General features: G+C 36.3%; 2 protein-coding genes across 3 annotated transcripts in view; both read left to right on the forward strand.

Annotated features, from left to right (window-relative positions):
• The window catches only part of LOC131792916 (uncharacterized), a 153,706-nt gene that overhangs the window by 59,933 nt on the left and 77,800 nt on the right, over positions 1 to 15,973 (forward strand). The window lies entirely within an intron of this gene.
• On the forward strand, positions 3,851 to 10,918 carry LOC136283087 (uncharacterized). Its single transcript, XM_066171308.1, has 5 exons — positions 3,851 to 4,039; positions 4,756 to 4,805; positions 5,604 to 6,759; positions 9,765 to 10,188; positions 10,821 to 10,918. Exons 2-4 carry the CDS (start codon positions 4,788 to 4,790, stop codon positions 10,148 to 10,150), a joined length of 1,560 nt encoding a protein of 519 aa, XP_066027405.1. The 5' UTR covers positions 3,851 to 4,039; positions 4,756 to 4,787; the 3' UTR covers positions 10,151 to 10,188; positions 10,821 to 10,918.

Here is a 15,973-nt window from a genome sequence, read left to right on the forward strand (position 1 = left end):
ATGACAACAGCTTTCACAATATTACCTTTTTTAATACTGCACATCATATAATGACAAATATTTTTTTTGCCAAAGGATAACAATTCAGATGACGCTTTTTTAGGGGGATAAATTATTAACAAAACCCAACCTCTATGTAGGGGACACTTGCTCTGGTCCCAGGGTGTCCTCTGAATGGAGGTTTCACTGCAGTTGGAATAGGAAAATTATGTAAGGTTCATACTCCAAACAGTTGATCATGAATCTACTTGTTCGTGTTATGCAGCTGACAAAGCCTTTTTGCATACAATTCCTACAGACCTGCAGAGGGTGTTCCGGCATTGTAATGAAGTGTGGCTGTGATGTTCATGATCCTACCAATGCCATAATTCTAATAATAAAAATAGTGTTAAGGTTACTTCCCACCTTCGCGGGTGTCCTTCGGGAAAAACGTCGCTAGTTTCATTAAAATCCTAAGAAAATATATATAAGATAAAAACGTTAATAACTGCAGTTTTCGATAAAAATTAAATTTAAGCAACTTTTTATTCAAAGGAAGTGTCAGGAGCCGGTGAGGCGCGGAAGGACCGAAGGTTCTTCTGTTTAATTTATCGGGTATCGGATGCTGCAGCACGAGCAAACTGGCTGCATAGTCCTGTTCACAAGGCATCAACCAGCAAGAGTGTGTCAGGCTTTTTTCGATATTCTGATTGGTTGTCTAGATATCGGCATCTAAAGTTGGTGTAGCTAAAAATATGCGAGTCGTGTTGCATATTTCAAATATCAAAATTTTCCGATATACTTTCGTTTGCCATTATTCCTAGGATGTTTTGGCGAAATTTGACGAAAATCGGTCAAATCCATATACCCTTCATATTCGCTCAAATTAGTTGTATTCCTCCCAAAACCAAGATACGAGATGTTAACTCATAAAGGTTCGCAAACAAATCGTGCCACGCCAGGAGATTATATCGCCTCCTGAAACCGCAAACCGGGGTCAACGATGGATCGAGATTTCCGGGAAAAGTAACCTATTGCAGACACATGTCTTTTTATCACCTCGATCGCTCAGTGGAGCGTTTAGGAGGACGACACAATAACGAGCAAAGTTGCCAAAGGCAAAGGAAAAACCCGCGGCAAAGATGGAAAAACCAGAAAAGGTGCTGAGAAGCAAGACAACGAATCGGACTTATGGCACCTTCCTGATTTACTAACTTTTATATGAAAATGCGTTTTTTCTAAAGAACTCGGATGCTTTTAAAAGATTTCAGAAATTTTTTTATGGAAACGTTAGGTTGAATATATAAATTCAGTTTTGTCAAATAAAAGAAAAATCGATTTTTGTGACCTCTGAAGGTGGGAAGTAACCTTAAAGGCACTATAAATTTCATTGGTGACAGTGCAAATACAAAAGAAATATATCTTTACTTGGTGGATTCTACCTCATGAAAAATATTTAGTGAAGCACGTTGCTCTGGGATTTCTTACTTCCCAGTGCAAGCTACAATAATTATTCTCTTAAGCATTGAGAAACAACTTAATTGGATTATAACAAGTCACTTCTGCACCTGCCAATCACATTCAAGTTTGGCCTAAACAAGTAACCCTCAAAATCAAAAACTTAGGACCATAATTGTTTTCTGGAATTTAATTTTTGTTTTCTGACACCTTATTGGGACATACAAAAATATATTCCATAAACATTTCTGGTGTTTACACACAATTTTCTGAGTTTCACAGTAATACAGTATTAGAGATAATTAAGTCTATCAATTTCTCCCTTACTTTAACAAGCACTGGCTGGCTGCAGCCATCAAAGATAACCATTTTTTTTTCATCTACCACAATGGGTGAAAAATGATCCAGATCCAAACTGAATAAAATCTGAAAATCCTTGTAGATTGGTCCAGGCTTAATTATTTCAAATTCTACTGTGTTTTTAATGAGTAGAAATGCATCAATTAAGGATGTGAACACAGCTGGTATCTAATACTTAAGGTAAAATCATCGTTCTAAATAAAAAAATGTTGCCTCCAGTGAAAAAAAAAAAAAAAAATTCCCGCATTAAAACATTTTTTATACACAGTTATACACAGTTTTGCTCACAATGAAGATTCCAAAAGTATCACTATCAAAAAAAAATAGCATTATGACAAAAAATTTGTAAATAACAATCTTTTACAGAATATTGGCGACAAAATACTCAATTAGTCCATCATGCAATCTGTTAATTTGGGTTTGTCTACCCCTGAGGGTAGGATAGTTTTCAGTGAACTGACTGCATGGTGCCTAAACAATCTGAATTCATCATCAGGCAAATGATCAGAGTATAACTTCCACTCAGGTTGTAATAAAAAAAAGTATATAATTCATTTACTTTAACAGACAACAATCCTCTACGGGGGATCAAACAAAAGATCAATAAACAAAATCAGCTTTTATTTAACAATTATACACCACAACAGACAGAAGCTTGTTTTGGGACCATACAGTTTACTACATGTATATATCCTACATAAATAACTCACTAAACTATTACACAATGGATATTTGATGAATACACTAAAACAACGGTCCAGTAATCAGGAATAAATTATAAACACGAATGAAATAAAGAAACAATCAATACTGTCTGTGGTGTGGGTGGGAGGGAAACTGAAACTTTTTCAGAAACTAGAAATAACTTGTTGCTTGCTTGCTTGATTATGAATAACTTGTGTACAGATACCAAGGTGGTAATATACTAAACTAATTTTGCAATTAAAATGCATTAGGCTACATGAGCCATCATGTAGCCACTTATTCCAGTTTCTGAAGCAGAAAGCTAAAGGAGTATTGGTTCATTGATTGGACAGGATTTCAGTCTAAAAAAATCAGTTTTAACTGAGTAAGGTTGGGCCAGAATTGGACATTCATTCAGTTAAACATTCTCAGTCATGAAATTTGGGACAAGCTCAGAGTCAGAGCACTCTAAATACAGAGCCTTGCACATCAATGAATCCACAACCTGAAGTCAAATATACTTTATTCTGGCCCCACCATTCACTCAATAATTACAACATACTAACTTGCTCTCTTCCAGACATTCCATATTATGCACTATGAAAAACCACATCAATCTGATGCCTGATAATCTAAAATCTTCTATACTTGTTATATCCCCTGAAACACACATATGAATCTTATGACATAAAATGAGACTTAACATTATCATAAGATTAAAAGAAAAAAAATTTCCCTTAAATCCAGGATAATTATCACATTATCCTTCGCTAGGTGAAGTAGAAACTATAAGAGGATTCAAGAATCTTATGAAAGCACTTCCCGCTACCGGGTGTCTGACACAGCAAATTGAAATAACTTCCATGTATTTTCCCTCTGGTAAAATTTAATACTTTCGTCTGTGCGCAGAACAAAGGCAAGATCCGAATGGAGTTGTTTTAGTAAAATAATCCAAAGTAAATAGCGTAATTTCCCGGCCAAGTCTACTTGTAAACACTCCATTTGTTCACTCCATTGTTTCAGTAGTGTTCTAAGCTGCGAGGATCTCCTAATTTCAACTCCATTTGTTCGTTTACAACTTCATCCAGCGGCCGCGAGATGTCAAACAATACAACCACTGCTCCCATCTTCTTCAGCTCATTCCCCAGCTTGTGGCCAAAATATTGTCCTCCTCCAGTCGCGAGAATTTTTCTCCCTTGGAACATATCAACATCCATTTACAGATTTCCTACTTAACTCAGATTTTCCTTCCCCGCTTTTTTGGACGAGCCTGCATTCAACCAGCTACAGCGTACCAATGCTATCACGTGATAGTAAATGAACCAATTAAAATAATCCATAAACCTAAAGTGATAAGGGAAGGCGGAAATGGAAACCGACCTGAAATACTACCAACACTAATGTTTAGCGAGGTGTTTTACCAGTTAATTTTTCTAGCTATAAGCAATAGTTTCAGCTCCAATGAAGTGATTCCAGATCATCAGCGAACTGCAGCTTCAGACTGACACTGAAGGGGATAGATACAGGACTTTCACTCCCAGTAACATACCAATTCTTGGTAAGCCAACTCAAGTTAGCTTTTAATGCATGATGCCTAGAATTCTTACTAAAATGGAAAATTTTGGTAAACACCTGAGAGCGACTCATCACCTCTATTTTCAAACGTCTTTTCTGAGACGAACAGTAGACTGAATCATAAATACAAATCGCGTAACATTGTCTTGATCTTTAAGGCTGTCAGGTCTTCTCGGATGTCCCTCTCAAAAAATTTTGAAGTAAGGCCTATGCAATTTGTGATCTGACAAAATTTAGGAGTGCCTATTCATTCCAGATTTGATGACAAACATTTTGTGATTACATACTAATAACTAATATACATGACAAAACTATGTGACAACTTTTAATAATTCTAATTTACAGGAATCGCATGTAGAATAATTTATTCAAACCCTGCATGTAATCGCTGAACAATTCGTCAAATTTTTAGCACTTTTAAAGTAACCTCTTTTTAGCACTGAAGTATATGTACCTCTCCTCTGCACTGTTACCTGAAAACTTCATTTCTCTTTGCTAATCAGAAGGAAGAAATTTTTTCATGGATGTATTCAGTCAATTGAATTTCACTTGATCAAAAAGGCAACATGATTACTCTGTGATATGCTAGCAACAGTAATTTTCAGTTTTCATCTAATACGGTTGTCTACAGTTAGTAATTTAAGACATTTTTTGTGAATAAGTAATGAAAGTAATCCATCTTTTTTATTTTCATTTTAGCAACTTCCTAGTCAACATTTAAGGTTCCTGTGATGTCGGGACAATTAAAGGTAGGATATTAAACAACTGCTTTTGAAAATCACAGCCACTACCAAGTTGCTTTGTTCAATCTGGTGTCACCTCAGGAGCAAATTACATGCCTGCAGATACAAAACTTGATAATAATATATTACTGGTATTTACCGAGCAAGAGTTCGATATGGAAAAAATCTATGGGAGAGTAAAATAAGTCCACATCAGTTTAAGATTAAGAGTCCACATAGATGATTGTAGAACGTTTTTACTTTGGGGTAAAGCATTGAAGCATTTCATTGAAGCTGATGAAAAAGATGTTCAAGGTCTCATGTTTCACATTCTTTTAGATGGTAAGTGATCATACAAGTTGGTTAGAGTTGGATGATTTAAAGTTTGCCATGTCATGCAAAACCAAACTCTGAATAACTGTAGAGGAAAAACTTGTGTATGACATTTTTTGCATGATATCAAAAAGTTACAGGTGCAGGTCACTTCTTAGAGTTGACGAGATTACACAGTTGTATCACACTAACCCTTATATGTACAACAATAATTGTTGTTCTTTACTGTTTCATGGAAATTTTGTACAACTTTTGCTGAAAAGTTTATCAACTTTGTGAAGTTATTAGATGAATTGAAAATTCATCTAAAATTCCTCTTTACTATCTCACGGAAATTTTGTACAACTTTTGCTCATAAGTTACTAAAATTACTAAATGAATTGAAAATAAGGAAGTGTCTTTCGAAAGTAAAATAATTCTTAAAATGACTTTTTTTATTATTTCTATAACTCTAATTGAATTTCCTAAATCACAAAAATCTTGTGTTTACAGAACGACACTGAGGAAAGGAAACTGAGAGTAACCCTTTTGAGTGCTGGATGGAAAGCTTCAAGCAATGGAGACTTGACAACCATCAACAGAGAGCTAGCAATACAGATGGCTAAACATCCTTACGTGGAAGTCAGTGTCTTCTTACCTTGGTGTAGTGAAGAGGACAAGAAAGATGCTGATGGTTACAATGTTAAACTCATTGAAGCAGTGAAACGGCCTGGTTTAAAACCAGTTCTTTGGCTAGCCTCTGTACCTGATGGCCATGCTATGGATTGTATTCTAGGGCATGGAGTAGATCTTGGTCAGCAAATTCCACTCATAAAGGGAAATCCAAATTACAATCATTGCAAATGGATTCAAGTTGTCCATACTGCCCCTGAAGAAATTGGCATGTACAAAAGCATTTCTGAAGGTCAAAAAATGCAGCAAACAGAAATAGAACTATGTGAAATGGCTGATCAAGTTGTAACAATTGGCCCCAAGCTAACTGATGCATATAAGCACCAACTCAGAAAACAAGACGTTTTTAACCTGACACCAAGCATTCTCTCTGAATTTTCAGATGTCCAGCAAGTAAGTGGTGAAGAAAGAACATTTTGTGTCTTGGTAACTGAGAGTGGTGATAGTGAAGATTTTTATGTTAAGGGGTACCACATTGCAGCGAAAGCTATAGCTGAGCTAAGGGATAAATCTTACCAACTCAGGTTTGCTTCCAAACAGAGAGGAAAAGAAGATGAATTAAAACACAAGTTACTTCAGTGTGGTATTGATCCTAATCAGCTAATTATCTGCAGCTTTGATGAAAACAGGAAAACGTCAGCCAACTTATTCTCTATGGTGGATATTGTTCTATTACCCTCAAAAACTGAGGGATTCGGGTTGAGTGCTCTTAAAGCCATATCTGCTGGTCTTCCAGTACTTGTCAGTGGAAACTCAGGAATTGCAGAGGCCTTAAGGGAGGTGCCTAATGGGTCCCAGTGTATAGTGGATTCACAGGATCCTGCAGACTGGGCCAGAGCAATAAAAGTTGTGCGTAACAAAAAAAGGAATGTACGACTTGCAGAGGCTAAGATTCTCCGTGGAAACTATTTGCAGCAGTTCAGCTGGGAGGAGTGTTGTGATATCCTTGTTACAAAGATGTGCAATCTTGCATTTGGTAAGTTTTATCACCTTGCATCAGAAATGCAGAAGTTTTAATCAAATTTGAAATAATGACAAAGCTCACATGTTTTGTGTTAAATATTCAATTTACAGGGTAGCAGTTGTTTTTAAATGCTATAGGGCTGTAGTCTTATGGAATGTTACAAGTTTACATTTAGGAAAACTAATAATCCAAGGCTATAAGTTGGTGCTAATGGCCATTGTTGTTAACAATAGTCAAATTTGTGTACTGCATTGGTACTATATTCAATTGGAAGATTGCTGACTGTGCAATTTGCTCTGAAGGAACACTGGTGTAGAAACCCTCTAATAATGAGGACCTGCAAACAGATTATCATCCAATGTGTTTGAAGGTTAATGTGATATTAATGGTTCAAGTGGATTTGAAGTAAAATTTGATCTCCATTTTATCATATATTCTTACTGCATTGTTCAACCCTACTGAAAAAAATTCACATGGAATTAAATGCGACTGATAGTGAACTTTCAAAGCAATTCTCTTGTGTGGCATGTCAATTTCTTGTAAACAACCTGCATTTTTTATTATGTATTTCACATACAGAGGGCAAAGTCCAGATAGGCAACAACCAATCAAGGAGCCCTCTTTGAAATATTATCTTTTACTTTTGGTCGTTGTATCTTCACTTATTTGAGAGTGCAATATATCTTTGCTTAGGTTTTATTGGAGATACAACAGAGTTTCAGTTTGCTTTTCGCAGTAGAATTCGTATGTGGAATTTTATTTTTGAAGCAACTAACTGTAGACAAACAATTTTGATGGTATCCAGTCAAGTCGCCGACGGTTCAACTCGCCAACGCCAACTCGCCGACGTATAAAATCGAGTAGAGACGTCGGCGAGTTGGTCTTCAATCCAGTACAACTTATTAGAAGATAGACATATAGAAAAGTAAAAGATATTTAGTGAAAAAACAAATTTGTTTTCTTCCAACAAAGTTTATAAGGATCTCATGGAGAATAAAGCAAGGTAAACATCGCCAATAAATATGAAAGCTTCAGACGCGAACGAGTTATTGTGTGACAATACTGTAAAGACTCATCATGTCAGTCGATCAGATTATTTTAAGAAAACTTGACTTTATAGACAAGACCTTTAGTAAAAAAAACAATTCTTTTTATTTCCGACGAAGTTTTTGAGGATCTCAAGGCGAAGAAAGCAAGGTAAACATCGCCAATAACCGAAAAAGCTTTAGACGCCAACAAGTTATTGTGTGACAACAACACTGTAAAGACTCATCATGTAAATCGGTCAGATTTTTTAAAAAAAAACTTGGCTTTCTAGACAAGATCTTAAGAAAAAACAATCCCTTTTATTTCCGACTAAGTTTATAAGAATCTCAAGGCGAATAAAGCAAGGTAAACATCGCCATTAATCAAAAAAACTTTGGACGCGAACGAGTTATTGTGTGACAACTACACTGTAAAGACTTATCTTGTCACTCGGTCAGATTTTTAAAAAAAGACGACTTTCTAAACAAGATCTTTCGCAAAAAAAAAAAAACTCTTTTTATTTCCAACAAAGTTTATAGGGATTTCAAGGCGAGTAAAGCAAGGTGAATATCGCCAATGACCAAAAAAGCTTTAGGCGCGAACGAGTTATTGTGTGACAACCATAACAACCAGGCGGAACGACATGTTTTTTTAACTTTAAAGAATGATTTATTCATGATCGAGCATGTTTGATTTACGATAAGATTTGGTATATTATAAAGATCAAGTGAACATGTGAAAGCTATACATATCATGCAATTATTCTGCTCTTGAAGGCCCGTGTAATCTCGACATCGATTTCAATAATTGGGCCGCTGTCTTTTCACCATTCTCACATTTCTCACAACAACTCGTTTGTGTCTAAACCTTTTTTGGTCCATGGCGATGTTCACCTTGCTTTATTCGCCTTAGGATCCTTGTAAACTTTGTTGAAAATAAAAATAATTGGTTTTTCTAGAGATATTGTCTATAAAGCCAAGTTTTTTTAAAAATCTGACCGATTGACACGATGAATTTCCACAGTGTTGTTGTCACACAATAATTATCTCGTTCGAGTCTGAAGCTTTTACATTCATTGGCGATGTTTACATTGCTTTATTCGCTATGAGATCCTTAAAAACTTTGTTGGAAGGAAACAAAACTGTTTTTTGACCAAACATATTTTACTTTTCTGTATGTTTAACTTCTAATAAGTTGTACTGGATTGAAGACCAACTCGCCGACGTCTCTACTCGATTTTATACGTCGGCGAGTTGGAGTTGGCGAGTTGAACCGTCGGCGAGGAACAGCAGTAGGCTTGGTTTCTTTTGTATCTGTTATTTAGTCTTGTCACGCAACGCACTCTCTCAGGAAATAGAGGGTGTTGTGTGACAAGACCAAACAACAGCTGCAAAGGAGAATACAGTAAGTGTGGCACTAATTCATTTTATTTTTGCCTAGAAGTATTTGAACAATAGAGAAAATGGATCATAAAATACATGACATGGTTGTGACTTTAGTTAAACTAGGTTTTATTTTCTTTCTTTTAAGGTGAAGGAATGCAATATTTTTGTTCCTTGAAAAGTTATGCTCTTTTTCTGACTTACATAAATGAAAACATTAAGTACACATTTAGTGTCCCATCTTGACCCACCCAGCCAAAAAAATAACTCGGGCATGCTAGGCATGCCCATGTTTCACCTTAGCTAAGTCTGTTTTAGATATTTCCATGTTTGAAACTGTAATCTTTTAGATCAATCAGAATTTTGATTCTACCATGGAATGAGGTAAAGAAGCAAATTAAAGAAACTGAAACTGAAGCAATATATATACTGTATGTGGTAATCATTTTTATTTCATTAAATTGTTGTTGGTATTTATTCATTGGTAACAAGCTCTATGTTTGATTGTGTTGCCTCATTGTAATGTTCTCAAATTTTAATGATTAATTAGGTAAGAGGTGAAAAAACCTTGTTATATTAGGATTAAACTTGACTGTTACAATTTAACAGGTGGTGAAATGAATATTAAGGTTGATGTGGATGACTTGGAACCTGAAAGACAGAATATGCAGACTGGCATGTTGGCCACAGAGTCTGTCCGATGCCAAGAGGTTCAGCAGCCTGGGGCATCTGCTACATCAGCTGCATCTGGAAGTGTGTCCTATTCACAGACAGAAGATCTACATGCTCTCAAAGTGGAAACCTTTCTATCAATTATTAAAGATTCTTTCCACTCCACAAAGCCACAGTCCATTGAAGAATTCAATCAGTTTAAGGAATATGCAAAAGAAATGAAGGTCATTATTGGTGATATAGATGCTTTATCCTCTGAATTCCACTCCACAAGTTCAACCAGTGAAAGTCCACTAACAAAAGAAACAATGGGAAAAAAGTGAACAGAAGACAAAGATTATGGAGACGGCAAAATTGGAAGGTGAAAAAGAAATTACAAACTTGTATTAATTTATTATGGAAAGTTTTTGTGAACAGTAATAACAATTATGTGATAAATCTTTGAAGGATAATTTCAGTGCAATAATGTGGCATCAATAATTTAATATAATTGTACACAGTTTCCACTTATGGGAACTAAACATTTGTAGAGAAGCTGTGATGTTAATCTCTCCATTTTTTACTTTGACACTGTATGTGGAAATACAGAAACCTTTTGTAAAAGACTGAAGGCAGGTACATGTAGATAACATGCTATCATTGCAGGCATGCTAGATTGCATGATTTATTTCTGTAAATGTTTTGATATGGATAAACTAGCAGTAATAGTTCCCTTTCAGCCACCATTAACTTTTTCCCACTTTCTTCCATCTTGCAAATACGCGCATGAAATTTGTCATGTTGCAAAAATTTTGTGTACTGGGTACTGTTTAATTGGAGGATTGGTGTGCAATTTCAGGTTTTAGGAGAAGGAACACTGGTGTAGAAGCCCTCTAATACTGAGGACCTGCAAGCAGACTAATATCCAATATGTTTGAAGTTTAATGTGATATTAATGGTTTCAAGTGCAGCTGAAGCACAATTTTACTTGGACACTTTGCTCCAAATCAACAGATCAGAAATTGAACATCAAAGTTGATGTGGAACATGTGAAACGTGCAGATCAAGATGCTTACCAATACAGCTTCAGTTTTAGCTTTGGAGCCAGCAGGGATATCAGAAGGCATCCATAGCTTCAGGCACAAAGAGAAAAGGAACATTCTGATGCAGATTTAGAAGATCCCCAACCAATCAAAAAGAAAGTCTTGTGCTTAATTGCCATGAATTACCTTGCTCCTACACCAGCACAGAGCAGGGATGAACGCAATGAGTTTAAGGAATACTTACAAGAAATGAAGGTCTTCATTGTAGGTGTTTCTGTGGGAAGTTTGGTGATAACAGTAAAGTGCGATTCTCTCTCGAGCTTGGAGGAATTATGGGAAGATTACTCTTGTGGCCTTTTGGATTAAGATGGTACGAGATTGTTTTGTAACTGAAAAGATCATGAAGGAACTGAACCTGGCAGAACTGAAGCTGGAAAACAACAATGGACATAGAAGAGTACAATGCATACAAACTGTACTTTCTTGAGAAGGATGCACTCAGAGGTCAGTTGAAAGAAAGAAAAAGGCCTGGTCTTTCAGAAAAATGTTTTGAAATGATTAAAAACACAATGCAATCACTCATTCAAACATGGTGCACCATAGGGTTAACAGAGGTGTAGAGGGGGTTCAGGTTTTGACCAAGATATTCAACCAATTGTTTCATGACTACGCTCATACTTTACTATGTATACAATGACAAATCTGCAGCTAGAAGTGATTTGTTTTCAAGAAATTTCCTAGTATATTTTCCTTTCTGTCTGCTTGTATTTATCTTGGCTCCAATATGAACAAAATAAAACAAGCTTATATAAAAATTGTCAAGATATTAGTTGGAGAAGCTATTAAATATAATGTTACCTGTATTTGTGTATGGGTTTTTTATTAAAATGATTTGTGGTGTGTTGTATGGTTTTGAATGTCAGTATTTAGTTATTTCCCCATTATTTGTTTTCTTTTTAAATCTGATTTTAGGTGCCATCATCTTCTGAATTCCACTCCATAAGTTCAACCAGTGAAAGTCCACAAAATCAAGAAGAGCTGAAAAAATGGAAACAGAAGACGAAGATTGTTGAGACAGAGAAACTGAAAGGTGAAAACAAAATTAAAAGATGTATTAAGTTATTATGGAAAGTTTTTGTGAACAGTGATAACAGTTTATTATTTGACAAAGCTTTGAAGAATTATCTCAATGCAGTAATGTGGTGGTTAGTATTATTTTTAGAGTATAACTTATGGGGAAAAACTTACAGCATAATATTATTAAGTTGGCTTTTGTGAGGGCTGATGGAAAATAGGTACATTTGAGTTTGACATGAAGAAGACACTGAATGCTAATTTTGCTCTACACTTTTGGTCTTCTTAGGTACTTCACCCCCATCTTATATGTTCACTACTGGCCGTGAAAAAGAACAAGAAGAACTACCTAAAGCTATGAGACTTCAGGAAAGAAAAGGTAAAGTGAAAAAAGGATCTGGAACTCAGATTTAGTCAAATCTGATATGAGATACTAAATTTATATACTCTGGTAGATGTTGTAAATCTTTTAAACATTTGAGCCCAAGGAACTTGCTTGAGATAAATCTATACCACAACTTGTAGTTTTTTATTATTTTTACACTGGCTGGTAAACTTGTTCTTCTGTCATGGGATTAAATACAACTGCATAGATGCCCTTTAGTGCATGTAATATTCTAGAAGAGCACCTGCGACTGGATTGTTGGCAGGGTTGGCGACTGTATTGTTGGCAGGGTTTTCTTCAAGAGAGCAGAAAAGTAGATTCTTTTTATAGGTTATCTTCATTTGTTGATCTGTGATTGACTCCCAATGGCTTCTTGTGATGTTTTCCTCACTCCAAATGGGTTACTGTTTTTACCTGGGTTTCGCTTTCTGTTGTGCAACTAAATTTAAAGAGAACTATCATATGTTTCTTCTGATACAGTGACTTCGCCTTAAGTCACGAAACTTGAGATGATAGTCTTTACTTTGACTGCTTCATTTTTTTATTTATTTATTTTTTTTTTTCATGTTCTCTTCCTCTGGAAATTAAAAAGAGTTTTCTACAAGGAATAACAAGATCAGTGTTAGTAAGTAAGTATACTTGAAAAGTGGAGTCCAGTTATTAAAATTTTTGCCTTCTGATTGATTGACCATAAGCATGTAACCTCAAGCTCCAAGCTCATTGCCTGGCTACAACAAATATGTTCCATGAATTTTTTAGCAAAGTGAAAAAGAAATATCTGTGAGTAAGCCATGTAGCAATGTTGGAAAAGAGCAGATTTCTTTTTGTGTGAATTTTTAACAAAACAATTATTCTACTCAGGTTTGCTGAATATGAGATTACATTACCAACTTTGGACTGTTGACCTTGTTGGTTATTTATCATCTCGTATTTGGCACGCTTCAGTAGAATAATAGTTAATTGGTGCTTTAGTTCAACATCAAATTTGGAGTCCCAGGGTAAATAATTGAATTATGCATCATTTGACGGAAGAAAATTTGCTGGAAATGTTTGCATTGAACAGCATGCACAGAGAGTGATTATTTGATCATTAATATTATTGTTATTCATATTACTGTTTTTGTTGATGATAATGCCCTTTGTTTCGTCGAAAAGAAGACTAAAGAGCCAATACGGAGGAAGAACCGTATTTGATTTAATAACACAATTCGATCTAAAATACAAAGAAACCACGTGGTTACTCAGCCTTACAAGCGTTCAAAACAAACAAAAAATTAACTGTGATAACCTGGAAATCAACTGAAACTTACTTCGTGACTGCCTCCGTACTTGTGGCAAATAGTTTACGGAGGCTGAAGCTGAACTGAACAACTGAAACCTAGATTACGCGGTCTTTAATTAAACGTTTTACGCGACAAACATTGCGATAATTATTGCGGTATATGAATTCAAACGGAGCGCGCGCGGAACGGTAAACGTAAATAGCGCGCGCGTTTAAACAATTAATTATAATGAAAAGAATGTTCAGTGAAACACCCTTCCTTGTTCCTCTTCTTTTTATTTGATTTCACGTCTCTCATTTTACAGAAGCGAGATTACCGAAGAAGGAGGGGCACTAATGGTCCAAAACGTCCCATCGCGTGTACTGATCCTCCTAAAGCTCTGCCAACATGTACCGAGGTCACATGTTCTTTATGGAATCAGCAGATTCTATCACCACCCCTTGGAAGAAATGAGGCCTTAGTGAGCAGTGTGATGGAACTAGCCCTGTGGAAACCTTCCTGGTACAGAGGAACGTTACGAGTTCAATGTGAAAGTGAAGGTGGCTTTATCCCACAGTGCTAGTGACATTAAGGATACGAATTGGTGATCAAAGAATTGATCAATGAGAAGACCAATGATTGGAGGGACTTGAAAACCAGATGGGCTTGGACGCCATCAGGTAGTAGCTATGTTGGTAATTTACAGGGTACAGCCATCCTTCCTTAGACAACTTGACCTCTTTCCTTACCGAAACCACAAACAAATTGACTGTATAAGAGGATGCATAGGCTTTCTATTTCTTTCTTATAGACTTGGTTTGTAATTGAAGTTGGTCCTTTTAATGTTCATCTTTATCTTGTGTGATTGTCCTACTGCCACTTCAGTGTTTTACTTCTTCCAGTATTACAATCATACTTGTCAGAAACAAATTTAAAGAACCGTTTGTAAAAATATGAAGCTGAATCAACAAAGATAAAGGATTGAAAATAGAGGGTTTTTTTTAAGTCAACACACCTTCTGCCTCATTACAAGATATCAAAGATGAGCATTCTGGCGTGGATGAATTCCCAGACTGGTTATTTTCCGTTTTGCAGAGGCAGAAAATTACGAGTTTTTCTTCATTTGCGGTGGTCTCCCGGCGTCTCAACCACGTCCACTCCTTTCACGTTAAAACCCTTCGCCTTTGTCATCTTCCTTTCCCTGCATTCTGTCCAAGACCATCCAGGAGTGAGTGTAACATTCCCTGAGAGTTCTCTCCCACAGGGACAAAACCTTTGCTCTTACTGTATCAGGTACTATACATCCTTTCCACCAGAATATATCCTAATAGTTTACACTATTAACATTACGGTTTTTGGCTGTTAAAGACAATATTTTTGAACACGAAGGTAAGACTTATCACCTATGATTCGAATTAAGCACTCTCTTACCTTCGCAGTCAGGCGACTTCTGTGCGAGATGATTGTGTATTCAGTTTGCTTTAAGACTCTTTATTAAGTTGGTGCGGGCTTTAGGTGTTTCATTAGTACACATAGTTACAGTTTCATTCCTCCTTTCTTTGAAGGTGCAAGTAGGTTCCGTGCAGTAACGTAATGCTAAACTGAAAGAACCCACCAGTTGTTGGACCTATCCTACACATCTCAACTTCTGAACCAGTTCAGCTTTTAGCACCTGCTAGGCTCACCTCCCCTGTTACGCTCCGGGACAGAAGACGTTACCAAATGTCTGGATTATTCGGCCCCACTGACGTCAGGGATATTTTGCCGCAACCTCTGAAGAGGATGAAAAGAGAATGGAACGAAGGCACAGAGCAGTTAGAAAATATAAGCGGGGTTCTTGAAAATTTGGCGAACAGTGAACGTGTTACAGTAAATCACTTCTCAGAGTAAGTATAGAACTCTTCTGGCTGTTTTGATGAAAGCAGAAGACACAACTGCCAAGCCATTCTCCACGTGGGTAGGGTCGTGGTAAATCTTTTGCAGAAAAAGAAATGCATCATTAGGTGACATCAAGGGTGCACACAAACTACAGAAAAGAGGCAAAAAAACAAAAACAAAGGAAACCAACACGTACTAAATTATTACTCTAAATACGATTCGTCATCTATAGGTATTCTTTACAAACCTTAATCGAGCTTTCAGGGATCTCAGTTGATTACACAATTCGCAGTGTGACTCGACTTCTCAACGAGATCTCGTGGGAGAGGCGATTTGTTGTGTCCGCCCTTAACTGACGTAAACGTAGAATGGTACGCATGCAAAAGATTTTTTTTCCATGGGTGGGTTGAAATAGGCTTTCTAAGTAACTGATGTTTGTATTTTTGGTTAAAAGAAAAGAGCCTTTACTTTCAAAAAGATTCCAATGAAAAAATATCGATCAGTGGAGAGCAAAGGAAACCTTCC

Source organism: Pocillopora verrucosa, chromosome 8 (assembly GCF_036669915.1).
Source record: "Pocillopora verrucosa isolate sample1 chromosome 8, ASM3666991v2, whole genome shotgun sequence".
Lineage (NCBI taxonomy): Eukaryota > Metazoa > Cnidaria > Anthozoa > Scleractinia > Pocilloporidae > Pocillopora > Pocillopora verrucosa.

What these genes read in the sequence shown, in the direction of transcription:
- LOC136283087 (XM_066171308.1), top strand. An exon ending in GATGTGCAATCTTGCATTTG is followed by an intron (nt 6,760 to 9,764) that starts GTAAGTTTTATC and finishes ACAATTTAACAG; the next exon opens with GTGGTGAAATGAATATTAAG.